Source organism: Urocampus carinirostris, chromosome 10 (assembly GCF_059441175.1).
Source record: "Urocampus carinirostris isolate Australia breed hairy pipefish chromosome 10, RoL_Ucar_1.0, whole genome shotgun sequence".
Lineage (NCBI taxonomy): Eukaryota > Metazoa > Chordata > Actinopteri > Syngnathiformes > Syngnathidae > Urocampus > Urocampus carinirostris.
Window position 1 is genome coordinate 4,122,719 of NC_142358.1, and position 17,907 is coordinate 4,140,625.

The following is a 17,907-nucleotide window of genomic DNA, read 5'->3' on the forward strand; positions in this document are numbered from 1 at the left end:
GTTTCTTGGGACAGAACGCCCACAATGTGTCTTTATGGTAATCTGATAACATTAGCCAGGGTTTGCCCGTTTCTCTCTTGAGCAAACACCGAGCTGATGCATGGTTTTATCTCTCATTTTAGTGAATGCAATTCCCTGCTCTCCGGACAACCCAAGCTGTTTTTTGAAGAATATAGCTATCGTTTGAAGAATATAGCCAGAGTCAACCACCATTTCTCTCATGCAAACACTGAGGTGCTCATTTATGCTTGTACCTTCTCTTGTTTAAATAACTGTAATTCCCTGCTTTCTGGACTTCCGAAAAGAATCTCGCAAGCGATAGTTTTTTTTATCATTTGAAGATTTTAGGACCCCATTTCTCTATCAGGCAAACACAGAGGTGATGATGCATGTGTTTTTTTCATCTCCTTTGGATTATTGTAATTCCCAGCTCTTCGGACTCCACAAAAATAATGTTGCAAGCCTGCATCTATTGCAAAATTCAGGTGCATTGTGCTAATGGGAGCTATTTTAGAGGAGGCTCTAACTACACTTTTAGTATAGTTTTAAATTGATCATTTTTACTTTGTCTGATTATTTTGACTCCGAACTTTTAACTGTATTCCATATGGCTTTCTATTTCACACTTGAGTTTAGTTCTACTGTTATTTTGTTTGTTACTTTTCATGGCATGAAACGTCATTGCCCCGGTCTGTTCGCGCCCAAGAGGACAGTTGCACCCTACACCTAAAAAGAGCACGATACAATGTGTATTTGTGAAAGGATTATGTATCATTTATTGACATTTAAGGGCCATGCAAAAATGTAAGTAATATTTCCCAATGGTAAATTGTAATGGGAAGAACTTCCTACAAATGAAAATATAAACTACATATTACTGTCATTTTACCCAACACCAATTTGGGGCAAGGTTTGCCTCAAAAATATTTACACACATATTGTTCAGGTCCACAATTATACATTTGCGATTTACTCAAGATCTAAAAGTCATATGTCTTGAAAAATGCAAATGAAAGATTATAAAACGCATATCTACATCGCAGAAATATTTATGAATATGCAAAATGATTTACGTCGGATTTCATCTTTAAATGCTACTGAGGAAATTTAACAAATGGCTTTGAAAGTCCTTAAAAATTGCTTGATTTGGGCCGTGAAAGCGGTGTACAAACCATGTGCTAAGTTTGAGGTGAGAAAAAGTGTAACAACATGATATGCCATTTTGGGATCAAACATAATAGGTGCACGTTATACTCAAGTGCGCTTTACACGCAAATAAATACGGTACTCCAGACCGAGACTCCGTTGTTGTTCTTTGCAGAATGTCGATACGGAGAAAAAAAGTCCGTAAAATGGCAGCCTTCGTCAGCAGTGCAAAACTCGCTACTGGGAAACGGTCAACGGTTTCTCAACCGATCCTCTAAACTGCTTTACTCCGATTTGAACGCGGGGCAGATGTCACGTCTCACTTCGGGTGCTTTTCATTTCCTATTAAAAAAAAAAGCTCTTTGACCTAGCACAGCTGCAGCATAGATGAGATAACTGGGTTTCCAGACTCTCCAATGCCGGAATTTCCATTCTTTAAGCGTTTGTGGGGAACAAATGTCACAAGTGGTTCTGAAATTTTGTATTATTTAGCTAATGACAAGCAATGCTTTGATGCTAGGTCCTTAGCTATGCCTTTGATTTCAGATGTGTCTGCATGTGTCGGTATGGACTGTGGCTTTGATGCTATGTCAGTCCTTAGCTTGGCCTTTGCCATGATCTTTGATTTTTGCAATCCGGAGATGGAATAAGAGCTTGCTCTGTCCACTCCACGCATCGGCCCGGTATTGCAGTACCTCCGGGAACGGTGCATTCGCAATGATCGCAGCAAGGCTTTAGGGCTAGGACCTTAGCTTGGCCTTTTGGCTGAGAGTAAGTGTCCCGGCTCCTAGGCTTTGTAGCGTATTATGAACTGACCGATAACGGATGATGGATAATGAATAACGAAGATAGAACAATAACCCTTAAAAACCCCCCACAAATGTTATAATATCCACGTGTGCATTCAACTCTGATATATTTTGGACATGCCTGATTGCAAAGGTGGGTAGTTATAAGTTAAATCTACTCGGTTACATTTATTCGAGTGATTTTGCACTTATTTTTTCACACTATACTCTTCAGTAGATTTGTGAAGAAGAAACTGTACACTTATATTAGGCTACATTGAACCCATTACCTAAAGGTACAATGTGTAAGGTTTAATGCCTCTTTTACACAGTGGAGTCCCCATTTAAGTCCCCAGCATGTTTATCCGTCACGATTCTGCCACATTGTGCTCTGAGGCACTGGGCCTCACTCACACCAGACAACACAGTGCCATCTAATAATAATAATAATAATAATAATAATAATAATTTCCTTGTATTGTCATTCTGTGTAACAATGTACACAGAACGAAATGTCGATTGCACCTGACCCGTTGTAGTGAGCCGATGCAGCCGCAGCCAACAGAGGGCGCCGCCGACCACTTTTTAAGTCTTAGGAATGACTCGGCCGGGGCGCGAACCACCGACCTCCCAGTCTCAAAGCGGGCGCCTTACCATCTAGGCTACTGAGCTGGTAGAGGTCAAATATTACACATTGGGTCTTTAATTAAGTACTCGGATCCCTCCTTTGCTTGTTTCTTTCTCCTGTTGTTCTTCCAATCCCGTGTCCCCTGAGTGAGAGGCCCCAAGCCACGCCCCTTTTAATCAAACATGTGATTCCTTAATTTAATTTCTATACTTTTATTAAAACAATTAAACATTCTGTAAAACATTGATCGAGTAATGAAGTTAAACTGGAGGCGGTATCATACAGCAGAGTAGTCGCGTCATTCTCCACAGGATGTGCTGCATCTAACTTTGTTATTATGATAGTAGGCTATTATTGATACATTTGTTGCATTCATTTTAGGGCTTAAACTGTATAAGGCCTTCAATTTGTTCGGTCTCCTGACAATTTCTTCGGGGGGGGGTTCTTTTGATCCAATATGACTCTTTCAACAGTTTGGGTTGCCTACCCCTTGGCTAATTTGATGTTCTGTGCAGTGCTTGTTTAAAAAAAGTACTGGGACTTGTGCTTATTTGACTTCTTAGAGTTATACTACAATCATTATATTGTTGTTAAAACTACTTGAATCGACCTTGATAATTTGAATCTATTTTTAAATTCAATGTAATGTATTGTTGATTGGATAAACTTTAAGGATATGATGATCTGATTAAATGGTTGTGTATATATAAAGAAAATAGACATTGCTAGTTACTTATTGGGGTTTTTAAGGGTTATTGTTCTATCTTCGTTATTCATTATCCATTATCCGTTATCGGTCAGTTCATAATACGCTACAAAGCCAAGGAGCCGGGACTCTTACTCTCAGCCAAAAGGCCAAGCTAAGGTCCTAGCCCTAAAGCCTCGCTGCGATCATTGCGAATGCACCGTTCCCGGAGGTACTGCAATACCGGGCCGATGCGTGGAGTGGACAGAGCAAGCTCTTATTAACCGGGGGGGGTTTTTAAGGGTTATTGATCTATCTTCGTTATTCATTATCCATTATCCGTTATCGGTCAGTTCATTATACGCTACAAAGCCTAGGAGCCGGGACACTTACTCTCAGCCAAAAGGCTAAGCTAAGGTCCTAGCCCTATAGCCTTGTTGCGATCATTGCGAATGCACCGTTCCCGGAGGTACTGCATTACTCAAGTATTTTTTTCAAGTTAATATTTTTTAACTTTTATTCAAGTAATTATTAGGATGAATAGTAATTCTACATAAGTCATATCCCTCTAAAGTAACAGTTCTTTTACTTGAGTACAATTTTTGGCTAGTCAACCCACCTCTGACTGATTGTATTTAAGACCAAAAGGTGTGTATAAGGTTGTAAAGTAAATTTTTACTAGTGCTGTTGAAGTTGAAACTTAAAGATTTAACCTTTGAGTTAGAGTGAACATTTTTGAAAGCACCCTTTTCCCAGAATAAATCAGTAGAATAACATACAGTAGCTTGCGAAACTATTTGGCTCCTTAAACTTTTTGACCTTTTGGCGCATTTCAGACTTCAAACATAAAGATATAAAACTGTAATTTCTTGTGAAGAATCAACAATTAGTGGGTCACAATCATGAAGTGGAACACACTTTATTGGATATTTTAAACTTTTTTAACAAATAAAAAACGAAAAAGTGGGTGTGCAAAATTATTCGGCCCCATTGAGTTAATACTTTGTAGCGCCACCTTTTGCTGTGATTACAGCAGCAAGTTGCTGACCAGAGCACCTTCTTCCACATGTTTGGTGTGTCTTCCAGGTGGCTTGTGGCAAACTTTAAACGACACTTTTTATGGATTTTATTAAAAAATGGCTTCCTTTTTGCCACTCTTCCATAAAGGCCAGATTTGTGCAGTATATGCCTGATTGTTGTCCTATGGACAGATTCTCCCACATCAGCTGTACTGTAGACCTCTGCAGTTCACCCAGAGTGATAATGGGCCTCTTGGCTGCATCTCTGATCAGTTTTCTCCTTGTATGAGCTGAAGGTTTAGGGGGACGGCCCAATCTTGGTAGATTTACAGCGGTCTGATACTCCTTCCATTTCAATATTATTGCTTGCAGTGTTCCTTGGGATGTTTAAAACTTAGGAAATAGTTTTGTAACCAAATCCAGCTTTAAACTTCTCCGCAACAGTATCTCGGACCTGCCTGGTGTGTTCCTCGTTCTTCATGATGCTCGCTGCGCTTTAAACAGACCTTCGAGACTATCAAAGTGCAGGTGCATTTATACAGAGACTTGATTACACATGTGGATTCCATTTAACATCGTTAGTCATTTAGATCAAACTTGAATCATTTCGAGATCCTCACTGACCTTCTGGACAGAGTTTGCTGCGCTGAAAGTAAAGGGGCTGAATAATTTTGCACACCCACTTTTCGTGTGTTCCACTTCATGATTTTGTCCCACTTATTGTTGATGCTTCACAAAAAAATTACAGTTTTATATCTTTATGTTTGAAGTCTGAAATGTGGCAAAAGGTCACAAAGTTAAAGGGGGCCAAATAGTTTCGCAAGTCACTGTATATCAGTGACTGTAAGCCGCTACTTTTTTCCTCTGTTTTAAACCATCAAAAAGCTACGCCTATTGTGGATTTTTTTTCAACATCTAGGGGCAAAAAAGCCCCAGTGTGTATAAAGCAACCCCTAGTGGTGTAAAATATGTTATCCATTTGAATAAAACACTATTGATTCAAATAACAACCCAATGACCATTTTGCCAAGCTAGCTTGTCCCTATTTAGCACTTAATGACCATTTATCAAACATTCAGGCATCAACTACTTTTTTTCCCACTGTTTCTTTCTCTAGCCACATGCTGTGGTTATTGTTAGCTGCTCCTGCTTCATCCTTCAGTGTCACTTGCCTTCCACAGCTGGCCATGCACGCAAACATTGCCAAGTCTCATCGTGTAAGCAACTTAGACTTTATTTTCCACTATTTCGTCCTCTAGCCACTCATGTTATCCATTAGGCTGCAGGCTATGGCTCGTCACTCATCGCTATCCCTATTGTTAGCTGCTCCTGCTTCATCTTTCAGTGTCATGCACACAAACGTCGCTAAGTCCCATCATTGGGGCATCTTAACCTTTGTTTCCCTTGGTTTCCTTCTCTAGCTATTTATGTTACCCACTTAGCTATGGTTCACCACTAGCTGCTGTTGTTATTTTTAGCCCCATGTAACTAATGCTGGCTATGCAATCGTTTACCAGCTTTTTTTGTAACTTCTCTCTCGCGATTGCATTAGCGGAAATATGAGCTTTTGCAGATTGTCTTTCCAATGCACACGCTTCAGCTCTATTCTAAGCTACAACAACCTCTAGTGGTGAATTATTACAAATTGTTGCTTTGAGTTAAGAGCCTCATTGTCTTCCCATCCCACCACCTAACACACAAGTTAGCTTTGTGATTATTCTCAGGGTGAAAATAATGAGATTTCAAAGTAAATCAGAGCGTTACATGGATTCACAAATGACGAGAGGAAGCGTTATTTGGGTCGGAAGGGGTGGGGGGTTAATCGTGAGGAAAGACGCATGCCAAGCAGATCTAAATGAGCGGACTTTGTGGCTGAGATCTCGAAAGAGAGGACAAGTATCTAAAATTAGTCTCGAAGGTGGGTCAACAGGCCAAGGCGCTTTTGTCTCCATCCCGCTGATCAAAAAAGCAAATAAATCTGAGCCGAGGTCGCGTCGATAAAAGTTATTCCGAGCTCGCTGCTTTGTCGTTATCCTCCGCATCGATCGGGTCTGGGGAGGCAGAGGCGGGGCTCCTCCTACGGGTATTCAAGAGGATCACAAGGTCATGGGAAAAAAAAATCTTGAGAAATGTGAGCACTCGGAATAAACATTTATTGACAAAAGAATTGAGGTGTGAATACAAAACAAAGGAAAACGTGCACTGTGGATAAAAGTACATGATCATACACAACATATAAGATACAATTTGTCCGATTTTGGGGCGAGGAACTGGAGAAGCTAGCACAGGGAATGCGCTGAAAAAAAATTATTGTCAGGAAACGTTGCCCGTTTTAGGTATAGGTTTTCTTGTTTTACGATAAATATCACTTCTCTGATAAAATAAGAAAATTTGTTTTTGGTTTGATTTTTTTCTCCACACCATCTTGAAATTGTTTAAAAAATTATTAAAATGAGAAAAAAAATGTTTTCTCGAGTCAAGATAAATCTTACTAATCAGAGAAAATATTTATGTATGATTTTTGTTAAACAGTATTTTTTAACTATTCAGAAATATATTAAAATGAGCAAAATTGTCTAATCTAGTCAATGGTAGATATTTTTTCTTGTTTTACAATAAATCTTATCAATTTAGGTTTGATTTTTGACATTATCCTCAATTGTTTCATTAGTATGTATGTATGTATATATCTCTCTCATCTCATCTCATTAGCTGTAACGCTTATCCTTATTAGGGTCGCGGGGGGCTGGAGCCCATCCCAGCCATCTCCGAGCAGTGGGCAGGGGACACCCTGAACTGGGTGCCAGCCAATCGCAGGTATGTATATATATATATATATATATATATATATATATATATATATATATATATATATATATATATCTCAATAAAAAGCTAATTGTCTTGTCCATAATTGATAATTTTGCTTATTTAAACATTTTAAACCAACACTAATAAAATCATCCTAACTTATCAAAGTTATCTTCATGATGAGATAATTTTGCTTATTTTTTAATTAGATAAAGTATCTTAAAATATAAAATATACAAAAAAAACATATGTATAAACTGTGGAAACCACTGTGGTAGAAGATTTTGCTCACATCATTTATGATATTGTTTTCATCCACCACCCACCCCCCATAAAATCTACAAAAAATAATTTAAAAAATCCTGAAAATAATCAAAACAAAAAACATCTTTTAGATAATTTCTGCTTATTTCTAGTTGAAAGAAGAGATAGAATGTATAAAAAAAAGAAAATCTATACTAAAAAAAGGCAACAGTTTATATGTAAACTCCAAACAAAAACATATAAGATATAACAGATCATTTTATCCTCCATATATTTTTTCTCTAACGAGATAAGAAAAATATTAAATAAGCGAATATATTTTTCTAATTTCCCCCTTTTTAACTAACATTTTCTAGCGATATAAGTAAAAAAAATTGTAAAATGAGTAAAACGACCTGATGAATACTATAATTTTTCTAATTTAATAATATTTTATCAATATTTTTCTCTGGAGACTAATATAAATATCCAGAAACAAAAAAAGTTATACTTAAAACAAGCAAAATTGACTGCCACTTTTTGGCGCCATCTTTTTTTGTCCCCAGTTTAAAGCAATTATTAGAGGAGGACACAGTAACACACGCCTTCACGTAACGATGAAGTTGGAAATATTTTTAAAATTCATAATATCATGAAAGTCCTCATCACAGTACACAGAAACATCTAAATGTGTGATAAAAAATATGAACGGAGTTGGTCCGCATATGGAGGGGGTGACGGTTTTTTTATCCAAAAGGTATCTATCAACAAATCATTTAAGCACAAAAACAACAAATAACCTCAGTGTGTGTATTGTGTGTTGCATTATGAAAGGGTTTCTGCAGTTTGTCCCTCGCCGTGCACTGTAACAGAGTGTTGTACTGGTATTTTTAGTACGGGTACTGCTTCTGCTTTTTGCCTGCGAAACACGACAACCAGGTGCATAGCAGCATAGCGCCTGCCGCCCCAGCACCCGTGCAGTAATATGCCCACCCAATCTGGCACGAACCTGCAAATAAAATACAGAATATTATAAGCTACTGATATTGTACATAGATGCCTAGTAGTTTAAAAATACTTGTTAGAATAAAACAACACTTCAACCATAAGAAAGACCACATGATACTATTTCATAATCATGATTTTAGGGAAAATTGTTGTTATATCACACATACATGGAAAAAGCTGACACGTTTTGCGACCATCTTACGACTACGGAAGCCCAGTTGACCGTTTTCCGGTGGATAGTTTAGCACTCGAAAGCCACTTACCCCCCCCCCCCCCCCCCCCCCCCCCCACAGCTGAGCCCCGAACGTGAAAGGCCACAGAGTTTTTTATGCAGTAACTTTTTTCCATTGTGTCCTTCTCTAGCTACTCATGTTAGCCACTCGTCTGTAGGCTGAAGCTTGGCACTATTGTAATTGTTAGCTGTTTCTGCTTTGTCCTTTAGTATCACTAGCCCTCCACTGCTGCTCATGTAAGCAAGCGTTGCTGAGTCCGTGATTCAGGCGTCTGACTCTTCTTTTTCCGCTGTCTTCTTCTTGATATCCACCTGACTGCAGGCTATGGCTTGCTATGAGCAGCTACTGTTATTGTTAACTGCTCTTGCTTCCTCCTTCAGTGTCATTTGTCTTCGTCAGCTGTTCATTCAAGTAAAAGTTGCTGAGTCCAGCGGCACACGTATCTGTTGCTGTTTTTTTCTCTATTTCTTTCTCTAGCCACTCATTTTAGCCACTCGAATGCAGACTATGGCTTGCCGCTATTGTTGGCTGCTCCTGCTACGTCCTTCTTTGTCACTTACCTCCTGTAACTGCTCATGCAAGCGAACATACATGAATTTGACCGTTTGTTCCACCGTTTCCTTCTCTAGGCACTCATGTTAGCCACTGCGCTGCAGGCTATGCCTTGCTACTAGCTGCTATTGTTAGCTGCTCCCGCTTCATTCTTTGTCACTTTTCCTTCACAGCTACTCATCAAAGCAAACATCGATAATTCCCGTGATTCAAGCATCCACAACTTTTTTTCACAGTTCTCTTCTCTAACCACTCATGTTGGCTACTATTTTTAGCGTTAGCTGTTCTTTAAAAATGAAGCTTTCTTATTTTTCTTACCAATGACAGAAAATATTTCATTTTGAATCAATAAAACATCATCAGTCTTAAATTAGGGGGAAGGAAAAAATATTTTTAGAAAAATATGGCCAAATATGTCTTAGTGAGAAGCTTAAATTCTTAGCATATGAGCATTTCTATTTTATAATTATTCAAAGAATTATAAACTAGATGGCAAGTAATGGATTAGGTGTCTGTTAATCGAAAAGTCGTTGCACATCCAAATTGGGAAAAAAACGTATCCCAAAATTATTTTTTTGGTCCATTTTCCTTTTTGGTTTATTAAAAACTAATCAATTATGCTGAACTCATTGCTTTCATGTAAAAACAAATTTTGAATAAGTGCTTCTAAAAGGAATTTTGGTTATAAGTGTTTTTGACATGACGGTGACGAGTCACACAAAGTAATAGTGAAACCGTCACATAGAAATGTGTTATCACGGTGATAAGTTTCACATATCCGACAAGCTTGTTAGCATGCTAATGAGAAGTGTTGTATATCTGGCAACAAAAGGTTCAGGTTATAACATCGGCGCAGTCAGAAATAACTTCGGCAGCTTTCTTTTTAACGCGGCACCACCGCCTTGTTAGCACCGACGTTTTCCTGCGGGAATTCCGCGCATTGTAAAAATCGCATTCAATCATTTATTAGATTGCCGAGGATTGACATACGGTATATCGGTAGACACAGCTGGGTGGAATTAATTTTTCAAAACAGCGTGCAAAAGTACGCTTCAGGGTCAGCTCAGCGAAAGTTCAAGATCCAACACAAAGTGGAATTTGGCGTGGAAAATTGATTTTTCCTTTTCAGCATTCATGCATTCATTAATTTCTTTGAAAAATGATTGTGATGAAAGAAATTGAGACGTGTTTTAACTTTCTCTGGAGTTGGTTTTAGCAGTTGCTGTCCTCGATTTACCGCATTTCTTTCGGGTATTAGCGACGAGCATCGCTTTGGTGGCAAACTACATTTTAGCCATTAGAGGAGCGGCTTAAAAGAGTGAGTAGCTGGAGTTGGTCAGAGCTGGTGTAAGTTGCTAGCTTGAATGAAAACTGAAATTAATGAACATTTTTAACAAACATCAGACAAAACAAAAACAAAACAAGAAGACAAAAACAATGTTACGTAACATGTCCAAAAATGAGTAGGAAGAAGCATATTCTTATTTAATCTTATCCCTTCGACTTTCTTAATAAAAGTGTCTCACAGCTAGATCTCCTGAGTATTTACATATTCCAAACAATCTCATAAATATACATAGTTTACCAGAAAAAAAAAGAGAAAATAATTAAATAAATAATAATATACTACTAACAATAAATAACAATAATACACCATAATAAACCATATGTAGGGAAACAAGTGTGAAAATGCTCTAACAGCTAGTGAACTTTAAAGCCCTTCATTTTCCTAGTACCCCGTGAATACCATGCGTTTATAGTGCTCTTTAAACTAAGTCATGTTTGGACATTGCTTGAGCTCTGTCCCTAACCCGTTTGACAGCTTTACTCAACATATAGAAAGTGAAAACTTTTTAAGGTTGTGCAAACACTAAAACTACAAGTGACACTTAAGGAAGAAGCAAGATTTATTCTGCAGAGCAGCTAACGAGAACTATAGAGGCTAGTGGCAAGCTATAGCCTGCAGCTAAGTGTCTAATATATATATGGCTAGAGAAGGAAATGGTGGAAAAAAAGTCAAAGATGACAATGAATTAAAGGATTCCACAATGGTCGCTTTCTTGACCAGCAAAGGAAGGCTAGTGACAGAATGGGGCAGCTAACAATAGTGGCTAGCAGCAAGCCATAGCCTGTAGCCAAGTGGCTAACATGAGTGGATAGATAAGGACACCGAGAAAAAGGACAAAGACGACAGGATTGTGGGACCTTCCCTTTCATGAATAGCTGTGAAAAGTGACCAACACTGCAGGACAAAGTAGGGGCAGCTAACAATAGCAGCTTGCAGCGAGCCATAGCCTGCAGCCAAGTAGCTAAAATGAGTGGCAAGAGAAGGAAACCTTGGAAAAAGTGGAAGATGTCTGAATATTAGACCCGGTGATTATGTAGGGCCCAGCCGTTTGGTAAGCGGCCGTTCATTGCTAAAAGCACCACTGGCACTAGTTACTTTGGCAAAATGGTCATTCAGGCTTCCGTAGTAGTAAGATGGTGGCAGAACATGTGAGCTTTTTCAAGTTGTGTAGCATAATAACACATTTCTAAACCTAAAATCATCTTACAATGTTTTTTACTTATTGTTTAATTAAAAATATAAATATTTTAACTTCAAATCGTGTTTTTAATTTTTTTTTATCCATCTCACCAAGCTTAAACTGGTCTGAGCTGTTGTTGCACGTCTGTTGCACTTCCTCGCTGTCCCATCCGAGTGGGTAGAGTGCGCAACCCGATCCAATCAGCAAACCTTTAAAGAAAAAAAATAGTACAATTTAGTGTGGAGGCAGAGTGAAAACTTGTGGTCTTTTTTGGGGAACTTTGTATATCAGATTCATGAAATTTCACAGTTTAAGTAGATATTGTGAGCCTAGTTTCTTTTGGACGTTATATTTTCGTCTAAATCTAGTCGGTTTCACACACGATTTAGCCCAAAAGTAGACCAGTTGTGTTTAACCCCTCCATTGTAGTCTAAAAAAGTCTTCATAAAGGTCCAAATTTAGCGCCTTTAAAAATGTTTGTTTCCTCAACTTTCCTGTTTTCAACCAAAATAATACGTCTCATGGATATTACTTTGGCGTCTTTTTAACGTCTTTTCAACTAATCTGTTATTTCCTTGGTGGTTAAATCTTTTTCCTCAGAGTATATATTGAATTTTTTTTTTTTTTACAATGTATTCTCTCCCAGCATCAGACATCTTTTTATCATTCTATTTTGGTCTAAATGTGGTCTGTTTTAGACACTATTTAGCCCAAAGATTGTGGTCTAAAAGTGATTTGTGTTTAGGCTACTCCAACCTAGACCATATAGTTTATTTTGTATATTACATATATATTTTTTTTTATAATTTGTGTTAGGTAGTCCAAAATTAGACCCTAAGAATATATCTTTTCAACATCTTGAACGTCTTTTGCAATGTATTTTTGTCTAACATTTAGCTAATTTTAGCTTCTCCAACGTACACCAAATTTAGTCCCCAAATAGGCTATTTTTGAGGTAGTCCAAATCCTGATCCTAAAAAGATGTCTAGGTTTGGTCTGATCTGTTTAAGAGGCCGGTCACACAGCCGTTTGCGGCTGAATCACGGCTAAAATTTTGCGTTTTTTTTTTTGCCCGTGGTTGCCCAGGATGGAAAATGCGCAAAATTGGCCAATCCGCTGTTCATCGGTGGTATGCCCGCAAAACAGACGCCGGCGACTGTTCCGCTTCCTCATCGCGTCATTTCTGCGTCATTTTCTCGTGTGGACCACGGGTATAAAAGCTCTCAAGCCGGTGTTGTGCCCAAATCCCACTCCTACGCAACACCCACACCGCCCCACCCCCTCGCGTGACTTTTTCATCCACGTTAAAAAACGCATTTTGTAGAATACGATCACACTTTATTGTTTAAACAAACGCGTTATATAGACTAGGATCTCCCAATTGTTATAATTAGCTCGCTTTATTGTTTTAATAAGCGTTTTATATAGAATACAATCGCTTTAGTTGGAAACGCAGCAGAATGCGCGTTCACGCGAGGGGGGGAGGATTTACCGTTCGATTACGTTTACAACAAAACAAAGACGGAATGGTTTAAGTTGTATTACATTTCCAACAAATGCAAGACGAAGTGGTTTTGGTTATATGTTCGCCAATACATTCCCTAAAAGTGAGATAAAACGAGGTAAACGTGGTTGTAGTAGCGAGGGGATGCAAATCTCGGCACCGGGCTGTAGGAATCATTACCGCACAAGTCACAGTCCCGTGAAGATCAAGATTTCAAGCTATGGCATCATTTTTATTTTATTATCTTGAAAAGAAATGTCAAGAAATAAAAATGGATTAAGACGAGGTCACTACGCTGACGGGGGGGGGGTTTGAGGGCTATTGGTCTATCTTCTTTATTCATTATCCATTATCGATCAGTTCATAATACGCTACAAAGCTTAGGAGCCGGGACTCTTACTCTCAGCCAAAAGGCCAAGCTAAGGTCTTGGCATTAAAGCCTTGCTGCAACCATTGCGAATGCACCGAAAGATTTATTCGAAATGAAGAGAAACTACGCTGACGGGGATCCATGTTCACCCCCTTGACGTCACGAGCACAACTGACGTGTGCTCGGCATTCGCGCTGTTTATACGCGGAGAAAGGCGTTTGACTGTCACACGCGTAACACGCTAATTTCACGTAATAACACCGCGATACAGGCGCAGAACATGCTATTACCATGCTCCACCCACGATTACCCGCTGAAATTTCCCGTCCTACCCATGTGTAAGCACGCCCTGGCCGCGGCCAGAGCACGTCGTTCCGCGTCATTTCCGCGTCATTTCCTCGTGTTGACCACGTGTGCGGCACGCGGTTTAACACGTGCTCAAACTTTTGAGCAGCTCAAAAGTTTTGAGCGCGGCCAACCACGTGAAAATTTCCGACCGCGAGTAAAGCACTGCTCTATCTCGTCTATATGGCGGTCTCAAAATGTCCAACAGCGCCCAACAGCATCTGCTTCACGGCCAGAAAATTCTGGCCGTGGTTCAGCCTCAATACGCTCGTGAAAGGCTGTGTACCCGCGCTCTGAAGAATTGAGCAGCGCAAACCTTTTACGTGCTGCCACCCGCGCGCGTATTTCCGACCTCGTGTTAAGCACCGCTGTATCTCGTCTTAATGGCGAACTCAATGCGTCCAGTAGCGTCCGCCTCAAAGGCAGAAATTTCTGGCCGTGATTCAGCCGCAAATGTCTGTGTGACCGGCCCCTAAGATATGATTCAGCCTCAGATTAGATGTCTGTTTTGCTCCTTCCATCACAAAACTAAATTTAGTACATAAACATTTTTTTGGTTTAATGCATACACAGTATATTTAACTGTATATTGTTTATGAGGTGGTCCAAATTACAACCTAAAAAGACATATTTTAAATGTCTTAAAAATATGTTGGTTTTCTTTTCAACTGAATTGGGTTCTTGTCTTTTCAACATGTATTTATCGGGCATTGGAGGTCTTTTTGACATTACAGTAAGACTGTAAGAAGGTTATCGCGGTTAATGGGGACAAAAACCACCCGCGATAAGTGAAAATCCGCGAAGTAGCGGCGCACCTTAAAAAAAAAAAAAAATCTCATCTCATCTCATTATCTGCACCGCTTATCCTTATTAGGGTCGCGGATGGGCTGGAGCCCATCCCAGCCATCTCCGGGCAGTGGGCCAATTGCAGCTGCAAATCACATTAGTTCTCGCAGCTAGCTGCGTTCTTCATCGACGCACGAGCCGAGTGATCCACCGCTAAGAGTCGTACAGCTGGGCGATTTTACGTCCGCCCGGGACGATCGCGGGTGCCGTTCGGTCGCTCCCGCGAGCGAGCCCCTAACCCGCGGCGCGGGTACTTTCGGGCGCGATACGCACGACACCGACACAGTTACGGGGGTCCCGCGCATGTCCGCCGCCTTTTGCCTGCCGCGCGCGGACGGCCGCCTGTCGTCGTGCCGCGCTACTGGGGTCGTCGGATGAGCGGGCTCCCCCTAATTACGGGGGTAGCCCGATCACGCCCGCCGCCTTTTCTCGCGTCGCGCCCTGTGACGCCGCTCCGTCGCGCGGCCCGGGAGTGACACCCGATGAAAAATTTATTATTTTTAAAAAAAAATTTTTTATATATTTTTTTTTTTAACCATTACAGACCGCGAAGCTCTGAAGCCGCGAACTGCGAAGTAGCGAGGTCCCACTGTATATTTTGGTCTAAAGCTGGTCCATTTTAGACATGATTAAGTGAGTTGAATTTAGTCCCTCCATTGTAGACCGAATTTAGTACAAAAATAGTATTTGTTGTCTAAATTTAAACCATAAAATACGTCTTTTCAGCTTAAACTTTCACCTTTTCAGTCTAACTACTTCAGTCTGGTTTGTTTTAGAAATGAGTTAGCCACAAATGTTTAGCCACTGCATTGTCCTTCAACCAAATTATTTCCCCAAATCGCCTTTATTTTCTATATTGTATATACTTATACATACAATATGTTGTTTTTTCTTTATTTATTTTTTTTAACCAAATTGGGCGCAAGTCTTTAACGTTTAATTATCCAGCACTTTGTCTTTTTGTTATATTTTGGTCTAAATCTGGTCTAATTATGCCATGATTAAGCCCCAAAATAGATGTCTAAAATGAGTTGTATTTAATTCCTCCAGTGTAGACCAAATTAAGTCTGGAAAATCGTATTTGTTGTCAAAATTCATCCCCTAAAAGACGTTTTTTCAGCTTCAGCTTTCACCTTTTCAGTTCTGTTTTAAAAATGATTTAGCCCCAAAATAGACATTTAAAATCGAGTTGTGTTTAGCCCCTTCAACCAAGACCAAATTGATTCCCAAAATAGTCTTTATTTTCTAAATTGTATATATATTCTGTTGTGTATTGTTTATAAGGTGGTCCAAATTAAGACCCTAAAAATACATCTTTTCAACAACCTACGAAAGAAAAAGTATTTTTTGTTTTTTCAACTTTATTTTTTCAACCCTCAAAACTTTGTCTTTTGGACAGAGATCTTTTATTCGACTTTTCATACAGTTTTTGCTGGTTTCTCCCGGCATATACAGTGCATCCGGAAAGTATTCACAGCGCTTCACTTTTTCCACATTTTGTTATGTTACAGCCTCATTCCAAACTGTATTAATTTATTCTCTTATCTCGAAATTCTACACAAAATACTCCATTATGACAATGTGAAAAAGTTTTTTTTTTTTTTTTTACCTTTTTTTGAATTTATTAAAAATAGAAAACTAAGAAATCACATTTACATAAGTATTCACAGCCTTTGCTTAATACTTTGTTGATCCACCTTTGGCAGCAAATACAGCCTCAAGTCTTTTTGAATATGATCTCACAAGTTTAGCACACCTATCTTTAGGCAGTTTTGCCCATTCTTCTTTGCAATAAGTCTCAAGCTCAATCAGGTTGGATGGGAGACGTTTGTGGACAGCCATTTTCAGATCTCTCCAGAGATGTGTGATCGGATTCAAGTCTGGACTCTGGCTGGGCCACTCCAGGACATTCACGGAGTGGTTATGAAGCCAATCTTTTGAGATCTTGGCTGTGTGCTTTGGGTCGTTGTCCTGCTGAAAAATGAACCTTCGCCCCAGCCTGAGGTCAAGAGCGCTCTGGAGCAGGTTTTCATCCAGGATATCTCTATATATTGCTGCATTCATTTTTCCTTCTATCCTGACTAGTCTGCCAGTTCCTGCTGCTGAAAAACATCCCCACAGCATGATGCTGCCACCACCATGCTTCACTGTAGGGATGGTATTGGCCTGGTGATGAGCGGTGCCTGGTTTCCTCCAAACATGGCGCCTGGCATTCACACCAAAGAATTCAATCATTGTCTCATCAGACCAGAAAATTTGGTTTTCTCATGGTCTGAGAGTCATTCAGGTGCTTTTTGGCAAATTCCATGTTCCTTTTACTAAGGAGTGGCCTTTGTCTGGCCACTCCTTAGTAAAAGGAACTCTACCATACAGGCCTGATAGGTGGATTGCTGCAGAGATGGTTGTACTTCTGGAAGGCTCTCCTCTCTCCACAGAGGAATGCTGGAGCTCTGACAGAGTGACCATCAGGTTCTTGGTCACCTCCCTGACTAAGGCCCTTCTTCCCTGATCGCTCAGTTTAGAAGGCCGGCCAGCTCTAGGAAGAGTACTGGTGGTTCCAAATGTCTGCCATTTACGAATAATGGAGGCCACTGTGCTCATTGGGACCTTCAAAGCAGCAGAAATTTTCTGTATCCTTCCCCAGATTTGTGCCTCAAGACAATCCTGTCTCACAGGTCTACAGACAGTTATTTTGACTTCTGGTGTTTGTGCTCTGACACGCACACTCAACTGTGGGACCTTATATAGACAGATGTGTGCCTTTCCAAATCATGTCCAATCAACTGAATTTACTGCAGGTGGACTCCAATTAAGCTGTAGAAAGATCTCAAGGATGATCAGTGGAAAAAATATGCACCTGAGCTCGATTTTGAGCTTCATGGCAAAGGCTGTGAATACTTATGTAAATGTGATTTCTTAGTTTTCTATTTTTAATAAATTCAAAAAAGTAAAAAAAAAACTTTTTCACACTTTCATAATGGGGTATTTTGTGTAGAATTTTGAGATAAGAAATTAAATTAATACAATTTGGAATGAGGCTGTAACATAACAAAATGTGGAAAAAGTGAAGCGCTGTGAATACTTTCCGGATGCACTGTATATTGCCAAGAAAAATATCGTATGTAATTCCAGCTCAGGATCAGAGAGGGATTTTTTTTTATACTTCCATGACAACTAAACTGCTTCTCTTTTCTAAAGTCT

At 39.5% G+C, this 17,907-nt stretch overlaps 1 protein-coding gene and 2 pseudogenes across 1 annotated transcript in view; 1 reads left to right on the forward strand and 2 right to left on the reverse strand.

The window, feature by feature from the left end:
• Nucleotides 1–1,743: 1,743 nt before the first annotated feature.
• On the forward strand, nucleotides 1,744–1,863 carry LOC148357521 (U2 spliceosomal RNA; annotated as a pseudogene).
• A 5,290-nt stretch (nucleotides 1,864–7,153) lies between these two features.
• The window catches only part of LOC148357522 (LHFPL tetraspan subfamily member 6 protein), an 89,910-nt gene continuing 79,156 nt past the window's right edge, over nucleotides 7,154–17,907 (reverse strand). The window contains exons 3-4 of the mRNA XM_088345894.1: nucleotides 11,752–11,850; nucleotides 7,154–8,329 (exon numbers count right to left, since the gene is read on the reverse strand). Coding sequence (XP_088202020.1) covers nucleotides 8,211–8,329; nucleotides 11,752–11,850 — 218 coding nt within the window. The 3' untranslated portion in view covers nucleotides 7,154–8,210. The remainder of the gene's footprint in view (nucleotides 8,330–11,751; nucleotides 11,851–17,907) is intronic.
• Nucleotides 14,722–14,868, reverse strand: LOC148357523 (5.8S ribosomal RNA; annotated as a pseudogene).